General features: G+C 33.8%; 1 protein-coding gene across 2 annotated transcripts in view; it reads right to left on the reverse strand.

The window, feature by feature from the left end:
• The window catches only part of LOC136027613 (hemicentin-2-like), a 140,437-nt gene that overhangs the window by 108,487 nt on the left and 8,428 nt on the right, over positions 1–23,522 (reverse strand). For both annotated transcript variants that reach the window (XM_065705028.1, XM_065705029.1), the window contains exons 2-3: positions 11,670–11,803; positions 8,745–8,928 (exon numbers count right to left, since the gene is read on the reverse strand). In XM_065705028.1, the coding sequence (XP_065561100.1) occupies positions 8,745–8,928; positions 11,670–11,803 (318 nt within the window). The remainder of the gene's footprint in view (positions 1–8,744; positions 8,929–11,669; positions 11,804–23,522) is intronic.

A 23,522-nucleotide genomic window follows, 5' to 3' on the forward strand; every position in this document is an offset into this window, starting at 1 on the left:
TTTCTATGTTTTGCAAAACAGTAGACAATTTAATTTTTAAATGCTGAACACTTTTCTGGAATAATAGTTGACTCACACTCGATCTTCCTTAGCTTTCCAAAATCAATTTCACAAAATTAAAAGACAACCTAGGCGTTGTACACAGAAACGATTCATCGGATTACTTAATATTCCAGAGATAAGCCTCCGAATCTACTTTTTCATTTCATTCCCATTACCTGAGGCAGGAAGCTGGAAGACGCATCCTGACCTTATTACTTCAAAGACCTTACAGGGTCCTATTTTCTATCCTGTCTTGTTTTATCCCTCAAGGGCCTTTGGAGACACTATCCAAGATATCAAATAATTGCATAGCTGACACATTTGACAGATCGAAGCTGACTTGTCTCAAAGGTACGAGGTACTCTATTTGGGGGAAGAGATGAACATAAGGGTAATTATTTCACGAGAAATGAGGTTTTGAAACTGATCCCTAATAAAACAAAATAAAATCCATTGACCTTTCATAGACTGCTGAGTCTTGTTGCTTTAACTGGTAGTTAAAGTGGTCTACCAAGGTCATTGAAATAAAACTTTTTTTGTCATTAACCTTCTTAGGTATATTCATACTTGAATACTGTGATTTTCTCAAGTTTTTCTTTTGGTTGTCTCAGAATTATGAAGCTTTTTGGACAGTAACACACTTTTGTCAGCATTGTCACGTTGAGTCGTGAAATAATTAAGCATAACCAATTAGTTAAGTTTGAACGTCCATTTTGTCACTAAAAATTCGAATATAAACAATGCGTTTCTTCTCGACAACAACAGCTACATTTACTTAAGCTGTTTGTGCAATATTTTTGGCTTAATTTTTGTCGCTTATTTATCCAAGCTTTTCAATTTGTTGGACGCTGCCACAAAAATTTGCTTAACTGCTTAGTCTTTTTCATTAAAAATTGAATTTCCGATTTTTCTCAATTTTGTAAAATATATAAGGCTGTTTATGTTTCGACTTAAACAATCTGATTTCGTTTTCATTATCCTTAATAATTCAAGTTCTTGAAACTGTAATTACAATCTTTAAGGAGGGAAAGCATTTCGATAAATGCAAACTAGTTAGGACGAATAAGAAATTCAAGTAATATTGATAAATTTAATCCGTGAAACAAAGAAATTGATTGAATCTTTAAAACCGGCACAACTTAGTAAAAATTCACAATATATCAGCATAAATCAGTTTGGACAAATCAAAATTTCGAATTAATTATGACCTGAAAAGTTTTTATCTACTAAAAGTAAGAAGCAATATTAAAAATTAAAATGATCAGAAATTGTTCCTTATATGAGGGGTGCTGTCCCCCCATACCCCTCTCTTCACAGTAAAGTTTTTTAGCACTTAAAGTTTTTTAGTACTTTTCTTAATACTTAGGGTTGGTAAAATTGATAAAAATCACGTAGAAAATAGCAATTGCTTTCAAAGGAGCCGTTAAACGTCACACTAAAAAGTTCTGGTAAGTCACTAGCCCCAGCTTTCCCACTTGAGAAGTGGCGTCAAAACTGCCGTTTTTAGTGCCATTTGGAACTTGCTGATGGTCGAATTTATAGGAAGGACGTAGATATGAGCAATATATTTTATATGAGCTATTAAAAATCTTTATAAAATGCCTGCAATTCCAATACAACCAGTAACAATACTCCCATACCGATACGCGTGATATCGGTAGGTACGGTACCAATACGGTGTATAGCCCTTTCCCCAGGGACTTTGGAGGGTCTCACCATCGCCAGAACTATAGTTAGTGGACCTTCGAACTTTGTTGAACAAAGCGACTATCTCAAAATTTTAATTGGATAGCTTTGGGGGGGGCCTTAGGGAAGTGGGGCTAGTTGTAATACAATCTTTTCAGTAACTTAAAAAAGGCAATAGAAAAATTAATTTCCGTTCAAATGAGCCAATAAACATCTCTTTATGATATTCTGGTGATTCACCAGCCCTGGTGGAAAAAAAAGGAGAAACATCAGTGCTACCCATGCAAAAAAGTGATTTTCCTCGGCGTTGAAGGTAGAGGACTGTAATATATCCTAGTAGAGACTTACGACCATGCTGATTCCAATGGTGCAGTTTTTATTTTGATCTGCACCATTTTCAAGGGGTTTCAGGCTCTTTTTCGAAATCACCATCAATTTGTTTTCGTAATAAACTCTAACTTTTAAGATTCCCCGAAACAGTTCTTCAAAAAAAAAAACGCAATTTTCAACTTTTGGTTACTATGGGCAGAGGTTCGGTCTTCACTAGGTTGCAGCTATTGTTCCAACCGTGATGAGCTGCAACACGCACGAAGATTCTTTTTGGTGGCTCCTATGAAAGGTGAAACCAGACAAGACAGAAAAAGCAACCAACCATCATCATCTATTCAGAGTATCACATGAAAAGGCCAAAGAGACACAGATACTTTTCGTTTTGGCCATTCTTATGAATTGCAAAAACAGACAAGAGAGAATGGACAGTCAACCATCATCATCATCACTTACGGGAATTTGACAAGGGAAACGCTTAAAGAGACAAATATACTTTTTTCTTTTAATGACTCTTCTGTGATGTACAACCAGACAAGAGACGATGCACAATCTAACATCATCATCATATACTCAAAGTTTCGTAAGGAGAAGCTTAAAAAACGGTAACACTGTTTCTTTTGAATCATTCCTCAGCAATGTAGAACATAGAATAAATGTCTCTATAATGCAAATGTCACTGATTTTCCGAGGAAATGTAATAAAATCTAGAAAACTTTCTACTTAGGAGTAATACGAAATCATAAAACATGCTGAGGACACACAAAAAGATCGTTAAAGTCCAAAAAGCCGTAATCTTGTTTGTGGTTTCCGCAATAAACAAAAAAAGAAGAAAATGAAAATTACAGTCTTGTACCTGTCATTTAAATACACAATATGATGAACGCTTTCAATGTAAAAGTACTACTATAAATGTATGCCTGACGACTTGGATGTTGATTTGTATTTATAAATTTATAAACATATATATATATTGGAATTAAAAAAAGAATATGAACTATATTATAGGAATGGTTAAAAGGTAAAACAGAATAATTATAATTGTTTTTAGCAGTAACTGAAACCTAGTAAATAGCGAACGCATTTAATGGTGCGTTTTGAAAAAGCCGAGCAGCGACAAATTTTACTTAGAGGCTATTCAGGAATGATGAATTTTATATATTTTTATTTTAAGACTATTTTGAGAATTTTGAAAAAAATTGAAACTTTTTAGAAATCGACGGCACGAAGAGTTCACCATGTTAATGGAATGTAAAAACCAAGCTAAAAAAAACCTTAAACAAACCTTTGGACCCATCAATTTTTTCTGTAAGGAAAATCACTTTTCTGTACAGTTAGCTTTGATGTGTCTCATTTTTTCTTCAAGGAATTGGTCAAATCTATACTAAATTATCAAGTACAGTCACTGTGAAATCACTTTTCTTTATAGTTAGCTTTGATGTGTCTCATTCTTTCGTCAAGGAATTGGTCAAATCTATGCTAAATAATCAAGTACAGTCACTGTGAAATCACTTTTCTGTACAGTTAGCTTTGATGTGTCTCATTTTTTCTTCAAGGAATTGGTCAAATCTATACTAAATCATCAAGTTCAGTCACTGTGAAATCACTTTTCTTTATAGTTAGCTTTGATGTGTCTCATTTTTTCGTCAAGGAATTGGTCAAATCTATACTAAATTATCAAGTACAGTCACTGTGAAATCACTTTTCTGTATAGTTAGCTTTGATGTGTCTCATTTTTTCGTCAAGGAATTGGTCAAATCTATACTAAATTATCAAGTACAGTCACTGTGAAATCACTTTTCTGTATAGTTAGCTTTGATGTGTCTCATTTTTTCGTCAAGGAATTGGTCAAATCTATACTAAATTATCAAGTACAGTCACTGTGAAATCACTTTTCTGTATAGTTAGCTCTGATGTGTCTCATTTTTTCGTCAAGGAATTGGTCAAATCTATGCTAAATTATCAAGTACAGTCACTGTGAAATCACTTTTCTATATAGTTACCTTTGATGTGTCTCATTTTTTCGTCAAGGAATTGGTCAAATCTATACTAAATTATCAAGTACAGTCACTGTGAAATCACTTTTCTGAATAGTTAGCTGTGATGTGTTTTATTTTTTCGTCAAGGAATTGGTCAAATCTATACTAAATTATCAAGTACAGTCACTGTGAAATCACTTTTCTGTTTAATTACCTGTGAAATGTGTCTCATTTTTTCGTCAAGGAATTGGTCAAATCTATACTAAATTATCAAGTACAGTCACTGTGAAATCACTTTTCTGAATAGTTAGCTGTGATGTGTTTTATTTTTTCGTCAAGGAATTGGTCAAATCTATGCTAAATTATCAAGTACAGTCACTGTGAAATCACTTTTCTGTTTAATTACCTGTGAAATGTGTCTCATTTTTTCGTCAAGGAATTGGTCAAATCTATACTAAATTATCAAGTACAGTCACTGTGAAATCACTTTTCTGTTTAGTTAGCTTTGATGTGTCTCATTTTTTCGTCAAGGAATTGGTCAAATCTATACTAAATAAACAAGTACAGTCACTGAAAAACACGGGTAGTGATTCAAATCAATTCAATATTTTCAATCAAAGAGTTCGTGGTAACGAACTGTAAGTTCGTTACCGACTCGGCTCAATAGCAACCGAAACTCTAAAAAACATAATTTTAATATCAATAGGCACATCAAAAGAATCTGCTTATTATGTTGATTCCGAATATATAAGATTCTTCAAGATTAGTGTCACCCATTTTAAGTTCAGAGCATGAGAAAATTTGCCTGATTTTTTAAATAGGGAGAAACACCCCCTAAAATTAAAGTAATCTTAATGAAAATCAAACCATCAGATTAAGTGTACCAATAAACCTTACTGTATAAGTTTCAAGCTAATATCTTCAAAAATGTGGAATTTTGCTATTTTGCTAGAAGACAGATCTCGGATGCGTGTTTATTTGTTTTTTTGTTGTTTTTATTTTTCCCATGGGTGATTGTATCGAAATAATGATCCTAGAAGATCGAGAGAGGGTGCATTTAAGGGAAATTAAAAGCTGTAGTGCATGTTTCAGTGACCAAAAAGACTGGAGGGCAACTTGGTTTCCTCCTACGCCTATTTTTTCTTCAAAATTATCTGATCAAAATTTTGAGACAGCCATTTTGTTTAGTATAGTTGAAAGATTATGTCTTTAGGTGTAAACTGGCCCCCAACAGTCCGTCAGGAGAGGCCTGTTACTTAAGAAATTCATCCATTGTTTACGTATAGTATTTGCTATTGGGAATTTTTTTTGGGTGAGGAGTGTACTTGGGGTGGATTTCTACAGGGAGAATCTTCCTTTTGGGAGGGTGATTTTTGGAGGGAGGTGAATATTCCAGAGGAAATTTTACACCGGAGGATTTGGAAGAATTAATATACAAAATTATTTTTAATTGTCTTATATTCTCTTTACCAAATTTTTCATGTGGACATATTCAGGGGCAATTATTCAGGGTATTTTTTCCACGTGTTTTTTTCCGAGAAATAATTTCCGCGAAAAGGGGCATTTCTGGAGTGACCAAGAAACCATATTTAAGATTTGACTCTAATTCAAATTAAAGAATGCTAAGGAGAATTTTTCATGCTCGTACATACGCAAGAAATTTTACAGGGAGGGAGAATCCTCAAGGAGGATGGAGCTGTCTAAAGGAAATTTGACAGAGGAAGGTGAATTACGTTGGATGATATTTCCGTGGAGGAGTTTTCCACGACGGGGAAGAGTATATTTCTGATAGGGCGAGCCTGATTTGCCGGCATTATTTGAAAAACAAACAAAAATTATTCCGTATTTGAAGGGTTGCCCCCTCCTCAATACCTTACTCTTTACGCTAACATTTGACTGCTTGCCCCCATTTTTTAAGAGCGTCTACTAAGACATGGGGGCTGTTTAGTTAGAATATGAAGTTGTTTTTTCCTTTAGTGCTAAAAGCTTTGGCGTAAAGAGCAAGGTATTGAGGAGGGAGGAACCCTTCATATACGTAATAAATCTGCCAAAATCAATTTAAAAATTTTATGTAATTGTTCATGTACGGTGGGCCAAATTCGAACCTGCATTAACTGAAAAACGTTCAAGAGCAAATAAAAAAAAAAATAAAATAAAAAAATAGTTTTTTAACTGAAAGTCAGGATTGACTTTTAAACTTAAAACGATCAGTAATTATTCTCTACACGAAAGGAGCTATCGCCTCCTCATCGTCTCGATTTTTATACTAAAGTTTTTATTATTTTAAAAAGAATAGAGTTGTGATAAAGAGTCAAACTTTGGCGTAAAGAGTGAGGTGTTGAGGAGGGGCTAGTCCCTTTTATATATGGAATAATTTCGGTTTTAATGCCGGTCCTTACTTTCAGTTAAATTTTCTCCTTTTTTTTAATCAAAAGACCATTAAATATACACAAGGATGAAACGAAAAACGAACAAACAAACAAACAAACTGAAAAAATAAATAAACAGCGAACAGAAAAAAATATATAACACGCAAATAACCTTGTCGTTGTTACCAGGCTCAGACAATTTTTGTCAATAAGCCATTGAAAGGCTCATTATCAAACAGTTCGCGGCAACGAACTGTAGTAAGGGGTGACCCGGCTCAATAGTAACCGAGGCTCTAAAAAACGGAACTTTGATACAAACATATCCATAAAAATAATTTGATTTTTATTCTGATTTTAAATATACAAGTATCATCAAATTTAGTTTTCCCTATCAAAAGTTGCGAGCCTGTGAAAATTTACCTTATTCTCAAAAAAAGAGGAAACACCACTTAAAAGTCATAGAATCTAAATGAAAATCATACCATCAGATTCAGCGTATCAGAGAACCCTACTGTAGAGATTTCAAGCTCCTGCAAAAATGTGGAATTTTGTATTTCCACGAATATGTGTTTCCCCCCCCCCCATGGGTGATCGTATCGACCCAGAGGTCCTAGAATGTAACGAAAGGGCTCATTTTAACGGAAATTAAAAGTTCTAGTGCCTTTTTTAAGTGACCAAAAATATTGGAGGGCAACTAGGTCTGCTCCCACGCTCATTTTTTCCCAAAAGTCACCGGATCAAAATTTCGAGATTGATATTTTATTCAGCATAGTCGAAAAATCTTATAACTATATGTTTGAGGAAAATTTAGTCCCCCACAGTCCGCGGGGGAAGAGCTGCAAGTTATGAACTTTGCCTATTGTTTACATAAAGTATTGGTTATTGAGAAGTATGCTGACTTTTTCAGGGGCGATCTTCCATGGAGGAATTTATCATGGGGCAAGAGAATTTCTAACAAGAGGGTGCAGAATTTTCCAGTGTTATTTAAAAAACAATGAGAAATTACATAAAAAAACAATTTTTTCAACTGAAAGTAAGGAGTGACATTAAAGCTTAAAACGAACAGAAATTGTTTCGTATATTAGAGACTTCGTCCCCTCCTCAATACTTCGCTCTTTACGCAAGTAATTTCAAAAGAGCTATTTATTATGATTAAGGGGTTTTTCTGATTCAGGGGTCATTCTTATAGAATTCGAACAAAATTTGAACTTTAGGGTACAGAGCAAGATATTGACGAGGGGGTAAAACCCCTTATATACGTAATAAAATATGCAAATACAGAAGTTCGTTACGTAAGTTAATTTGTAAGTTATGTACATTGATTACGAATAAAAACGTTCGTAAACAAAATTAAAAGTTCTAGTGGCAGTTTTAAGTAACAAAAAAAATGGAAGGCAACTGGGCCTCCTCCTCCATCCCTTGTTCTCAAAATCAATTTAAAAATTGACAAGTTTTTTTTACTGAAAGTAAGGAGCTATATAAAGACTTAAAATGAACAGAAATTATTCCGTATATGAAATGGGCCGTTCCCTCCTCAACGTCCCGTTCTTTACGCTAAAGTTTGACTCTTTCTCACAATTCTGCTTTTTAAAACAATAAAAAACTTTAGTGTAAAGAGCAGGGCGTCCAGGAGGGAACAGCTCCTTCATATACGGAATAATTTCTGTCCGTTTTAATTTTTAATGTGGCTCCTTATTTTCAGTTTAAAAAAAACTTGTTTTTATTTTTTATTTAATACTCATCAACCGGAGCAAGGAGTTAACTCAATTAAATGGAGTCTGAAAAAGAAGATGACAGTTTCGATATCAAGAATCTGTAAATGAGGATTTCAATGGTTAAATGTAAATACTCCCTAGCTAAAATTTGAACTGCAATATTCATGATTATTATTTCTAATTTGTCTCACAAGTGGCCATTACAGGGATTCGATTCCTGGTGTCGCAGGCTATTCGGTTCGGAACAAGGGTCAATGGTATGTCTCTGTAAGCTCAGTCAAAGTCTAACTAGCTCTGGATGGGTACCTGGAGAAATCTAGGGGAAAGCACGGAAAGGGCCAGATGATTTCCCCCCCCCCTTCAACCACGCATTGCACCCTCGAGCGAAGGTAGAAAATCAGATAATTGGTACCTGCGCTACACAGATGACTTGGTCAGAATGCGAATTTTGTGTTTCGTAAGTGGCCTGTCTCACCATCTATTTTCCAATTATTATGCTACCTTAATAATCTTTTCTAATTACCTGATATGATTGAATATAACACCTCGTCCCTCGTCAGTATTTCAATACATTACAACACTTGGGTCAAGATCAGGTAAACAATAATAATAAAAAAAGGGCTTACCTCGGACAGTGACTTGGGCTGGATCTGAGCTCAACATATCCAATGCATCAAATTTAGAAGCTGTGACCTGGCATTCCCAAGAGCCATCGTCTAGGTCGAGCCTAGCATTTAAAATTTTAAGGCTGCAATCACCCCTTTCATTGTCCGTAACCCATTCATATTTTCCTGGATATATCCCGATGGGCTAAAAAGATGATAAAAGATGGGCTAAAAGCAAATGATAAACAGTAAAAGCAATAACAATAATAAAGCTAATGATAATTTTGAAGTAGATACTATTGAAGTACTAATTAAGTCCTAATTAAGCAGTAAGAAAAGATACTGAAGGGCCTATTAGTGCAGGAGCAGCTCCAGGGCGAACAGGGGCATATGCCCCTGTTCGCTACACTGATGAAGTTTGATACACTGATGTTGGAGGCACGAAACACTGATGAAGTTTGGAGCTGATATCCTGAAGTCCACAACGCACTGAGATATCCTGCCTCAGTTTACTTCAGTGACTCACGCACACAAGACGTGGGTGGCAACTTTTAAAGAGGGAAAAGAACTGTTAGAATGCCCGCCTACACACTCAACGACAAGATTTTTAAACTCCTTCGTTCCATACTTCGTGAAGCACTACAACGACAATATCCTCAAATCGAAGTGATAGCTCATCATGTGTGTTCTTTATGTTGCGTCTTTTTGCGTTTTTCTATTTTCTTTTTTTGTTTGACGATATCCATGTTATTGCATTGTGATAAAAGGAAAGAATAAAGATTATTATTATGCCCCCTAAAATACAGAAAGATATAGTAGTTAGAAAACAAAGGGAGGAAAAAAATCATTTGGGGACCCAAAGTTACGCTGATACTCCCAAAAAGAGATATTCTGTTTCCACCCTAATTCAGTGTGAAGCTATATTTTTGGCCTTGAAAGCAGTATTTCTTAAACCAAATGTGTAGATCAAATTGTTCGACGGGGTATAGACTAATAAGCGCATCAAAAAATCCAATAGGATGTGATACATTTCTCTTCTAAGACCTATTGCTTTCCAAAAAAAATTTAAGGGATTAAAAGGCTACATTCCAAAATAGGATGATAAATCTACCCCACCATTCTATCTGGTCTGGTTTTCCATTGAAAACCCCCATTGTTGTCATGGGTAGTTACCCATTAACTTAACATATTCATAATAAATTTATTTTCGTATTGGAAATTCCCAAACCATACTTGAAATAAAACTAAAAGAACACCCCAAACTTCAATTCCATCTCAAAAACCAGAGATAACTGGAGGTTATTCTAGAAAAAATATAGTTTTGAATGTCAAATAAGTTCGATATTGCCATCAAAATGCAAAGTACTTTAGAAATCATATTTCCAGAAAAAAAGGAAAGGAACCCTAGGGACTTAGCTGTCCTTTGGGGTAGATATAATTGGAAAATTTACCAGGGAAAAAATCAATCGAGCTAAGCTGGTTTCTTGATCATATAGATTCTAGAATATTAAATTATGATAGGTTTAAGCACAAAATTGAAAGAACAGAGAAAAAATTGTATCTAATTTATATAATTTAATCTAATTTAAACATATAATTGAAAGAACAGAGGAACAAATTTATCTAAAATAAAATATGTTTCTTTTAGTTAATCAACGGTTTTAATTGTTAATAACATAGAGAAGGGGTCAATTGTAGCTGCTAAGATTTCTAGGACTTAACAATTAAGATTCAAAATTCGTTCTATGGATCAGGTCGAAGTGAGAGTACACTATTTATTGCTGAAGCTAAGAGCATTTTTATTAATGAAAATATGGAATCTGAAAACTGTCACATAAATGTGACACAGTAACACATTTAATGGAGTGTTTCCAACGTCCCTGGGAAATTCAGGATTCTCCAAATTCCTCAGGAAAAATATTAAGCTATTTGAAATTGAGTATTCCAATATTTGATATTTCGTATATATTCTATATTTCCTGTCCTTTAATTTCCTATATTTGTATATTTGTATTTCGCATATATATATATATATATATATATATATATATATATATATATATATATATATATATATATATATATATATATATATATATATATATATATATATATATATATATATATATATATATATATATCATATTTTAAATTGAGGACATATTCCTATACTGTAAATTTCGGTAGGTTTTATAAATAGAGTTTTCTTAAATCTCCCCCAAAAATTAACAGTTTGTGCGTAAAGTAAGTCTAGGAACCGGAATAATAACATCGTCGGTATTTGTTATTAATCGTTATTTTTCGTTCTTTACTTTACGCTGTACCGAAGGTACACTTTTTTTTCAATAAGTATATTTTTGCACATAAAACTGGGATATGTTGTACACGTTAACTTAGCCCCAACTATCTTACAACCCATGAAAACAATTGCAAAAAAAAAACAAAAAAAAAAAAAAAACAAATCAGCCTATTTTGGAAATTTCACGTGTTCAAATATGCTAAAACCCGTAAATATCAAATGAAATTAAGTTCATTTAAACTTGTTTGAATTCTGCTGAGTCATCCTGAGTTGTAGCCACTGCTAGTAGTTTAAATTCCTGCTAATAAATAATCGTAAATAAATAAATTAATAACTACTAAGTCAAATTATCTGCATTAAAGAATAAAAAAATCTTTCCTTATCACTGTCTCTTGCCCTCTGGTTTGATTTTCAAGGAGCTGTGAACAGAAAAAACCGGCATATGGTAATAGAGTTTGGTTCTGCACTAACGTATAAAAAATAAATAAGAAAAGAATAAGAAAGAACAAGCAACAAGACAATAAATATATGAAAAACGGTTATTTCCAAAATCAGATTGGAAATAGTCCTTGAGCAGTATATGCACTGAATTTGAAATTTAATAAAAATTAATATTTTTCAAAAAGTATAGAAATTCACCCCCTTACCTTTCGATCTTTTTGCCAAATACATGCTCCACCTTTATTCAATACTTTGCACTCTAAAATGGCTTCACTTCCAGGATTCACTTCTATATACTTTGGAGTCGACGAAAACTTCTGAGATCCCAGTGAATAAGAAACTAAAAAAAAAAATTAAGTGTATTTTTGTCGAGTATTCTTGAGTACAGCTATCTGGGTACTTTCCGGAGACACTCTGATGAACTTTTTTTAGGCCCCTATCAGTCACAGTTAGGCCAAAAAGAAAGAGATAGCATTAATTTGGCTGAATAAGCGAGAAATCTATAAAATTTAGAAGTATATAGCATTTGAAAAACAAATGCTATATAACACAGTCCCCTTGGGAAGGGCTGCAAGCTATGAACTTTGCCCATTGTTTACATATAGTATGTTGGTTATTGGGAAGCAAACAGACGTTTTCAGAGGGGTTTTTTTTCTGGTGATGGGGGGGTTCGGAGATTATGTGGAAGTTCCATGGAGGAAGTTTCATGGGGGAAGGGAATTCTCTCTGACGGGAATGCCAAATTTCCAAGCATTATTTAAAAAAAAACAATAAAAAATTGAATTTAAAATAAAAAAGTTTTTTAAACTGAAAGTTAGGAGCAACATTAAAACTTAAAACGAACAGAAATTATCACGCAAAGGAGGGGTTTGCCTCCGAGTTAATACCTTGCTTTACGCTAAAGTTTTTTTAGTACTTTCAAAAGAACTATTTATTCTAATTAAACAGCCTTTTTGATTCAGGGGTTATCCTTAAAGAGTTGGAACAAAATTCAAACTTTAGCGTAAAAAAGGAGGTATTGACTAGGGGCGAATCTCCCTTATATGCGTAATAATTTCAAATAGTTTTGTTTTAATGTTGCTCCTTACTTTCAGTTGAAAAAAGGTGTTTTTTTATTTAATATTATCAAAAGAATATATAACATACAGCTTTATTTTTATTATATGTTGCAGAAAGTGTTCCACTTTTCATAAATACCAATGTTTTTCTTGCAACCACCAACCTTCCTAGATAGAATACCTTAAGAACCCTATCCCCTAAATAGATTATCCGGTATTATAATTATACCCTTAGTTGACAACCTACACCAATATAACAATCCTAATTTATGAGTCTAAAAAGTTCTAAAATAACTTAAAATCACTGTAATCTCTTTTGATATTCTTTTGATAATATTAAATAAAAAACACCTTTTTTCAACTGAAAGTAAGGAGCAACATTAAAACAAAACTATTTGATATTATTACGCATATAAGGGAGATTCGCCCCTAGTCAATACCTCCTTTTTTACGCTAAAGTTTGAATTTTGTTCCAACTCTTTAAGGATAACCCCTGAATCAAAAAGGCTGTTTAATTAGAATAAATAGTTCTTTTGAAAGTACTAAAAAACTTTAGCGTAAAGCAAGGTATTAACTCGGAGGCAAACCCCTCCTTTGCGTGATAATTTCTGTTCGTTTTAAGTTTTAATGTTGCTCCTAACTTTCAGTTTAAAAAACTTTTTTATTTTAAATTCAATTTTTTATTGTTTTTTTTTAAATAATGCTTGGAAATTTGGCATTCCCGTCAGAGAGAATTCCCTTCCCCCATGAAACTTCCTCCATGGAACTTCCACATAACCTCCGAACCCCCCCATCACCAGAAAAAATCCCCCTCTGAAAACGTCTGTTTGCTTCTCAATAACCAACATACTATATGTAAACAATGGGCAAAGTTCATAGCTTGCAGCCCTTCCCAAGGGGACTGGGGGGTATTACGTCATCCTCAAAGACATAGTTACTAAATTGTTCGACCATGCTGAACAACACGGCTATCTCAAAATTTTGGTCGGGTGACTTTGTGGAAACTAAGCCAGGGAGGGGGCCTAATTGCCCTTCAATATTTTGGTCACTTTAAATAGGCACCAGAACTTTTAATTCCCGTTTTAATGAGTCATCTTGCGATATTCTAGGACCTCTGGGTCGATACGATCACCCCTGGAGAAAACAAAAGCAAAAAAAAACAAATAAACACGCATCCGTGATCTTTCTTAAGGGAGAAAAAAGCTACAAAATTCCACATTTTTTCAGAACAGAGGTTGAAACCTCTACAGTAGGGTTTTCTGATGCACTAAATATGACGGTGTCAGTTTCATTAAGGTTATGTGACTTTTAAGGGATGTTTTCCCCTTTTTTGAAAATACGAAAAATTTTCTCAGGCTTTTTACTGTTGATGGGTAAGACTAAACATCATGTAACTTATCAAATAGTTCGTGGTAACGAACTGTAAGTAAGGAGCAACACGGCTCAATAATAACTGAAACTCTAAAAAATGGAATTTTGATACAAATAGTTATATAAAAAAATTTTATGCTGATTTTTAATAAATAAGTTTCATCAAGTTTAGTCCTACCCTACAAAAGTTAAGAACCTGAGAAAATTTGCCATTTTTCGAAAAAGGGAAACATCCCCTAAAAGTCATAGAGTCTTAACGAAAATCACTCCATAAGATTCAGCGTATCAGAAAACCCTACTGTAGATGTTTCAATCTCCTATCTGCAAAAATGCGGAATTTTGTATTTTTTGCCAGAAGAAAGACCACGGATGCGTGTTTATTAGTTCTTTTGTTTTCCTTTTTTCCCCAGGGTGATGGTACTGATCCACTGGTCCTAGAATATCACTATAGCATTTCTCAACTATTTCTTTGCGGACGACTTAATCCACCGGAATCCCCAAGGGAAAGGCTGCAAGTTAAGAACTTTGCACATTATTTACACTAAGTATTGGTTATTGGGAAGCATACAGACATTTTCAGGGGGGATTTTATTGGTGAGGGGGAGTTTCAAGGAGAGGGTTACTTGGAGGATCTTTCCATGGAGTTTTTTATGGGGGAAGAGAATTTCAAGGAAGAGGACGCTGGGTTTCCCAGAATTATTTAAAAAACAATCAGAAATTAAATTTTAAAAAAATGAATTTTTTTAACTGAAAGTAAGGAGCAACATTAAAACTTAACTGAAATTACTAAGCATATGAGAGGGTTCCCCTCTCGTCAATATCTCGCTCTTTACGCTAATGTTAGAATTTTTGTTCCAATCATTTAAAAATGACTCCTGGCACACAAGGACCGTTTAATTAGAATAGCTTTTTACAAATTCGTAAAATGTTACGTTTAAAATGTTATTACGTTTAAAATGTTAGCTTTTTAGAAATTCGCAAACATTTTAGTGTAAAGAGAGAGGTACTGATGAGGGGGAGACTCCCTCGTATACATTATGACAACCAGCAGGAACTGAGAAAATTGCGGTTCAAACAATTCGTGGCAATGAACTGCAAGTGAGGAGCGACCCGACTCAATAGTAACCAAAACTCTAAAAATGGTTTAAAAAAAGGATTTTGATACCAATAAATATATTAAAAAATTGGCTTTTTATGCTGATTTCTACTATTCAAAGGGAGAAAGAACTTTAATTTCAAGTACACTGAAAATTCTAGTTAAGTAGATAGGATATATATATATATATATATATATATATATATATATATATATATATATATATATATATATATATATATATATGCTTCTGAAAAGGGGCACACAAATACAATTAATATTATCAGTGGATGTGAAGGAGCCTGTGGTAACAGGGATCCCAATAAAATATGAACTATTAAAATGTTTAAAACTGTTAAAAATTAAAAGTTTGAACACACGCAAATTAAAAAAATAGCATTTGGGGAGAAATTAAAGCTTTCCAGGGTAGCTAAACAATTTCAGTGTTTCAATGAGAAGGGGAAGGAGGCGTGTGCCTGTCCTAGATGTTTTTTCCCCTGGATTTTACAATCAACCCTTTTGTGTGATATTTTCATTGAAATGTCTTTTATGGTATTTTTTTAATGCAAATTTGCCTAATCTATATTTTAAAAACCTACTTTTATGCAGTATAACTTAGGACCCTCCCCAACTGCGGAAATGGTTAGGAAGGCCCAAAAAATGATCTTTTTTACAAGTGGAAAAAGGAGGAAAAGATAATAATTTGTATAATTTTCCCTATAACTCACATACACTTTGAGTGTATTTTTTTTTATTTTCTTCTTATGGGTAAATTTTCCAAATAAGAAGCGCTATGAGCACCGGCTACAATTTGCTTTGGCTAACAATTAAGTCTAAATTAAGCTATCGAGGAAGTGACTAAAAAAAGGTATAATTTCAAAGATTGAGGTATATCCGCCTGTCACATGGCAAATAGCCTGAAAAATGCCGCACCACAATAGCTCTATTATAACAATAAGGGTAGATCATGGTGTTCCGTTCGGGTATGAAACCGTCAATCTTCACGCCTTGACACGTTAGTTGCCACCTTGCTAAATAATTATCTGTTGTGGGATACCACAACATTCAAGGGGATAGCAAGGTTTGCGTCTCACTAAATTAATATCCTATTGTCATAAAAATGGGGGTTTACCTGAATTTCCTTAGCGTGGGTAGGATAACGATCAGACATACCCATTTCATTTCCTATTCACGCCAGAAAAAAGATGCTCTTACCAAGCAGGATAAATGTTGCTTTAGATGTTTCTTCTTATTTATTTTTAATGTTAGGTTAAATCCAAACAATAAATATCACTATACATTTTCGAAAAAACGCCTTTTTGTCCAAACATACTAAAATCTAAAAAAAACAATCTAGCTAACCATAAAAACTGAACTTTTGAAGACTAAAAATGTAAGCTTCGGGCGGTGAGGACAAAGAATTTTTTTTTGATTAGCTGTAAAGTATCACATAATAGTCCAACGCCTTCATTTAGGTCTTAAAAAATTTTAATTTTTATTGCTAGCACATTGTTTTTTTTAATTCTTAATATATCTGGATATAAAATCATTTTTTTTTTATTTTTACATTTTACTCTTTTTAGTCTGTGGCAGTCTTACCACATTTTTTTTTCAATCAGACCACCTATGCTGGTCAGTTCAATAGACCTGTCAGATCAGAGGGGTTTACCCACTTATCCCTAAAGGGCTTAACCACTAGGTAGTTTTTCGTTGACGAGCTCTAATACCTCCTATTAATTTTTAGTTTAAGAACATTTTTAAACTATTTTAGCCCAGTTATTTGCAAAGAAAGCTACTCAAATTTAGATGCTACTGAAAAAGTCCACAAGTACCATAGGTCAAACTTCCAGATCTAGCTCACTTGCCCTCCTTTTGAGACCCTTCAAGATTAAATAAAATGTTGTTTTGTGTGTTTTTGAACAGCTTTTAGGACGTTCTAGGATTTTCATATTCTTTAAAAATATGCTGTGGAAATAATAGCGTCATAGTATTTGAATATAAGAACGAGCACGCGCGCAGGAAATTTTTCAGGTGGATGGGGTTGGTGTTGAAGTGTAAAATAACAAGATGTACCCAGAAATTTGGAAATATTTAGGATATCACGAGCGAAGGGCTTTCAGCTCCTCCTCTCCACACTCCTGTATAAGATTGCATCAAATAGTGTATATACACTGCCCCCGAATTTTTTGGGGTCTTTTGAATTATTCAAGAAAAAATAGGGTCTTTGAAGTAACCCAGAAAAATAGCCTTTGTAAGAACACGAACGTTCACACGAAATACAAAAGGTTAACTTTGTTTTAACTTTATTATTCATGGAGATTTTGGAAAACCTTTTCTCTTTGGAAAATTAGAAAATACCCAAGAATTTGGGATAATAAAAGTGATTTGCCAAACCTAATATACTGAATACTGAATATTTGTTAGTGCTTGATGGTTTATGAAACGAAAAACTCTTTCAAAATATCATATAACTAAAGAACTTGATGATGCCCAGCTTTTTTCCACCAGGGGTTATCAGCCCCTGCCATACAATAGTAATGAGGACATAATCCTTGTCTTCAGAACACTTGCCCCTCTGGCCAGTTTAGAACTATAATAAAAGACCACCCAGAACAATTGCTCTGTTCATATGTAATCCATTGTAAATTGGTATATTAAGTTCAGCCTTGCGAGTAATTATCTTCAAGAAATTCATTTTAAAATACACATGATAACCGGGTTCGTCAGCTTTTGTGATAGAAAAGAGAATTTTCTTTTTTTTTATTATTTGATTAAAATTTATTTAGATGCAATTAGAATTTAAAATAGACATAATCAGGTACTTAAGCAAATTTTTTTAGGGGGGGGGGTAATTTAAAATTAAATTTTAATTGATACTTAAAATTGCAATTCCTGATGAAATCTTAAGTCACCAAATCAAAAAGAAGAATACAATTAGATTTACTACTATGAAGATACCCAGTGTATTTGAAATAAAGCTGAACAGAGTTGCACATAAGTCTGTTGTACTGTTAAAGTGAAAATCTCTGCATTGTTTATAATGACAAAATAGTGACACGGCAAGAGAATTTCCTCTGAATAAAACAGTTCACATGTTATTTTTCATGTTTCCTTTTTTCGAAGCGCCATTCCAATTTGTTTGGATTTTCACAGTATTTTCTAGGGAGGGGGCATCTAGGGGCTCTTATCTTACCCTAAGATACCGGATTTTTTTCGATTTGTCGTACAATATGCTATACTATTGCTACTAACAACTCACTGCAGCATCAAGCGGCCTGAAACCCACACAGCAATGCACGGTCCTCCTCCATCCCACTCTATTCAAAGCCTCCCTCTTTACAACCTCCCAAGAAGTTTCTATGTCCCTTAAATCGTTCCTTACAACATCCTCCCACCTCATTCGGGGGAAACCTGGATTTAAACGATTGAATCTTTCTAACTACTGTAACTCATACTGTATAGAGCACAGCAGTTAGATATTACTGTAACTCCATATAACTTCTAAAAAAAAATTGAAACTAAGAACATTTGTCAGTTGATAGTAATCAGTTTCCTACTAATACTTTTAACAATTGCCAAAGAATTCGTTAGTATCAAAAGAAACAAAACCAACCCCTTTTGTCAGCTAACTAAACAGTGAACGTTGGTCATACATTCATTTTGTATTTATCCATTTTTATTACGTCTTATCTATTGGAGTGTGTTGATTAAAAGCAAAATACCTGGAATGCAAGGACGTGCAAGGGGGGGGGGGCTCAAATTGATCTTTCACCCCAGAATCCTAAATATTTTTAAGTTAATGGGCAATTTTTCCTTAAGATTTCAAATAAAAATTTGTTTTTATTATTGATCCCCGCTAGTTTTCTCAGGGGGTGACCTCACCAGAAAATATTCATTCATACGTGCCGAATGAGAGACGGAAAAAGCCTTTTTGCCGATCTAACCAGTATTTTGGTCAAAAATATGGGTTCTGGAACTTCCGTTTTTAAAGGAGTTTTTTTCGTTTTCCTTTTGTTTTTGGAGCTTTATGTTTTTCAATAATTTTCTATATCAAACATTTTTCTTGCAAATCGTTAATTTTCTTTTAAGGACTTACGTTGTAGAGGAACTTTAGGTTCTATAATTTATAACTGTTAATATAAGACTCGTTGTTCAACACAAACGGATGGAAAGTTTTAAAACTCGTTTAATAAAGTGATGCAGAAAATCCCTTCGCTGCGACTTTCCAAGCAGTGGCGTCATCGGAATTCATATCTCTTATAAAAGCCAATCGTAATAAAATTCAGGGCCTATCTTAAACACAAAAAGCTACTCCCTAACAATGATTACCGGCTAGAAAAATTAATTTTCATTTTTAATCTGACACAGAAAGCTCCCAAAATATTTGCCCATATTAAGGCTTTTGGTCATCAGGTGAACTTGGCTGCCAAAGTGAATTTGAACTCGTATCAAATTCGAATTTAAGTTACAATATAATGTCTGTTCAAGCAAATATTCATTAAAGAATTAGAAAAATGACTTTAATTTTTGTTTCTCGTACCGCATATTGTGAGACACTATAAAAATTTAATTTTGTTGTTAGTTTTACATCTAATAAAACAAAAATAAAACAATTTTTTTCAACTGAAAGCAAGGAGAAACAATAAAACTTAAAACGAAGAGAAATTATTATGCATATGAGGGGGTTCACCCCAAAGTCCATAGCTCACTATCTACGCTAATGTTCGAATTTTATCACGATTCCTGAAGAATAACCCCTGAATCACAAAGGCCGTTTAATTAGAATAAATAGCTCTTTAAAAATGTACTAAAAAAACTTTAGCGTAAAAAGTGCGGTTTTGACCAGAGGGCGATCCCCTCATATAAGTAATAATTTCTGTTCGTTTCAAGTTTTAATGTTGATCCTTACTTTCATTTGAAAATATTTTTTTATTTAATTACTGATCGTTTTTTAACTAATGCTGGGAAAGCCGGTGCCCCCTTCATAGAAATATCCCTTCCTCCATGGAGAGATATGCCACGTAACCCCCTCCCCCACCAGAAAAAATTCTCCTTGAAAATGTCTCTATGCTTCTCAATAACCTATATGTAATACAATATCTATATCTATATGTATATCTAAATCTATATGTAAACATATTTATGTTTAAATGTGTTTATGGCTGTTTAAATATGTTTATGTTTAAGGCTGCAGTTCATAACTTGCAGCCTTTTCCCCTGGAGATTGTCTGGAATGAAGTCCTCAATTAATCCTCAAAAAAATATTTATTAGATTTTGCCCGACTATGTTGAACAAAATGGCTATCCCTAAATTTTTATCGGGCGACTTTGGAAAAAATGAGCGTGGGAGGCGGTCTGGTTGCCTTTCAATTTATTGGTCACTTAAAAAGGGCATTAGAAATTTTAATTTCCATTCAAATGAGCAATCTCGGAATATTCTAGGCCCACTGGGACGATTCAATTATCCCTGGAAAATAAAATAAATAAACACGCATCCGTGATCTTTTTCTGACAAAAAATATAAATTCCAAATTTTGCAAATAAGAGCTTGAAACCTCTACGGTAGAGTTCACTGATACGCTAAACCTGATTATGTGATTTTTATTAAGATTCAGTGACCTTTAGGGGGTATTTCCCTCTTTTTCGAAAATAATGCAAATTTTTTCAGGCTTGTAGTTTTTGATGGCCAAGACTAAACTTGATGAAATTTATATATTTTGATTCAACATAAAAATTTTATTCATTTCAAGTATCTATTGATACTCAAATTCCATTTTTTAGTTTAGGTTACTATTGAGCCGTGTCGGTCCTTACTTACAGTTCGTTATCACGAACTGTTTGCTCTATTCAAACGGATGTGCAGCTTAACCCCACTCGTGGTTCACAAATCTTAGGGAGCTGTAAATAAACCAGAAACATATTAAATAAAAAACATCTGATTCGATAGAGGAAATAACAAAACGCTCCAAAAAGGTCAGAAGAGTGAATGAGAAGACCTTTACTATGATTGCTATGATCAACCACCTTTTTTTAGTCCCATTTACCCGCTATTCTTAAAGAAATTTGAAAATCGTCTGGCACTTATACGGCTTTTTTCTCCTTTTTATCTATCTTCCTTGACCTGTAGTACAATTGTTGATTGCCGCAACGTTGAGAGCGATAAATCATTCGGCAGGTGAATTTCGAAATAGACAGGTTTGGGTAAAGAGCTCTACTGAGCTGTTCAGCCGAGATAAGGTCTCCAAGACATAGTTTCCGTAATGAACTATGTCTACATGACCGCAAATACTAAGTATTATAATAAGAAAACCAATTGATACTTATAAGGTGGTATGTAACGCTTTCTCAGTAAAAGAAATACCTTCGGTAGATTGATTTAAACAACTTCGCTTATTTTTTTAATATCGTTTATTGAAAAGGTTAAGGGAAAAGTTAAACAGCCACAAGTTTCTTAAAAACAAGGAAAGTTTGGAGTTCTATTTTTCCGGAGAAAGATCTCCACATGCAGTTATGCAGCTTTTAGATTACCGGATGCCAATTAAAAGAAAAAACACGTGGGTGAAAAATTAATAATAAATAAGAAAGTGTTGCTGTCTTCGCGTATCAACAAATTGTTAATGTTCAAATTTTTACATAAAAAAAGATGGTAAAATTTGACTAGTTACTTTTACATCTTCAAGGTTCAATGTGGCAAACACGGACGAAGCTGTAATACTGCCCTAAAAACTTTATAAATTGGAAACAGCCAAATACCCTCAAAATTAAATTTTCGAGATAGCCACTTTATTCAACATAATTGAAAGCTCCAGAAACTATATCTTTGAGGATAACACCCCCCCCCCCCTGACCCTTCAGGGCAAGGGCTGTAAATTATGCCCTAGGTGCATATAAGGTATATATAGAAACGGTGATCGTATAAACTTCGGAGGAGGCTCATTGGATTGGTAATCAGACGTTCTAGTGACCTGTTTAAGATTCAGAGTAATCGGAGGGTGTATATGTTAAGAAACCATGGTTTATAGTCAAGAGTTTTTTGTTTTTTTTACTAAGATGGGTCGAACTAAGATGTTTTCTTTCTTTTTGACGTCCTTGGTACTTTAAGATTGCTGGAAGTTTTACATTTTCTCCAAAACAAATACGATAACACCTCCTACTAAAAATATCAAAATAGTATGAGATTGAAGTTTTGATATCAAAAATTTGTTTTCTAATCTGAAATACCAGATAATAACCTTCCTTGAAGGAACAGCTCTTTGAAAACAAGCGAAAAAACAAAAACAATATTATAAGCTTTTAGACACATTCTGTAGGGGTATGGCACATTTTGGTCATGGGCAGAAATTCACGCAAGATTTAAAATAGACTTATAGACTTTAAAAATATAGGGCACATTAAAGAAAAATCGTAAGATTGGTGGAAGCAACAATTTGAAGCCCCTTCCGAGGGGACGGTGACCTCTCACCACTAGGTTTATATATCAGAAGCGTCACGTGTGCCACACAGCTACTCCAAACCTGGCACAGTTCCACCACGCTTGGCACGCGCCATCAGGTGTACATGCTTTTGAGATATAGCAACTCCTCGCTCACTCCCCCACAGGCGCTGTTAATCTTAGTCATAGCATAAAATTCAACTATTTTGTGAAAGTTCATACTAGAAAATAGCAAATTTCTAAACAACACTCGTTTGAGCTCTACATACGGTACTATTTTGAGTTTCATCAGAAACCAAGGGAAAATTTGCCGAGATGATGTGATGCTTTCAGACATGCTGAAATTTCACCGGTTGTCACTGGTTGAAATATAATTTTTTTTTTCAGAATACTGTAAGGCCATGGACCGTGTGGTTGAAACTCTATATATTTTGAAGAATGGCAGAATCTGCTACCCTGGTAGGGGGTCCTGTATTTCAAGTTTTTAAATAGAAATTATGACAAAACAGTAATTCACTTTAGTTTAAGCACTTGTATTTCTGTAATCACATTGGCCGTCTTTGATCTCTGTCAACCTATATATAGTTGAAAATGGACCTAATGAGCATTTGGACATATCAATGCTTAAATATCTTTCAAAAGCCATTAAAAAATATATACTTTTTCAAGGGCTTCAACTGGAGGGAAGTGGGCACTGTTTGAAAAAAAGTACAGTTTTTAATGATGTCATTAGAAAAGAAATCAGAAAATAAAATCAGTGCAAAAAATTAAATTTTCATTAAAAAAAAAAAATATTCACCCTCTCACCTACATTTTTATGGGATTTCACCACTAATATTTTAAGCAGTATAGGCTGTATAAATACTTTTTGTTCATGTAATTGACGTAGGTTTTAAATTAATTTCCGATGATTAGTTAAATATGAATTTTCTACTTAGGTTTGAAAAGCATAAGGCCGTATCGAGGATTTTTGTTCCGATGGGTATTTTTGGGGGTAAGGCGAAAAATCTTTAAAACCATTCAAAGATGTGTTTCTGTACTTTTTTATTACGCCTTTATGAGTTGGACAAACACCTGGGAGTAGGTGGGTGGTTGAAACACT

This window comes from Artemia franciscana, chromosome 5, assembly GCF_032884065.1.
Source record: "Artemia franciscana chromosome 5, ASM3288406v1, whole genome shotgun sequence".
Taxonomy (NCBI): domain Eukaryota; kingdom Metazoa; phylum Arthropoda; class Branchiopoda; order Anostraca; family Artemiidae; genus Artemia; species Artemia franciscana.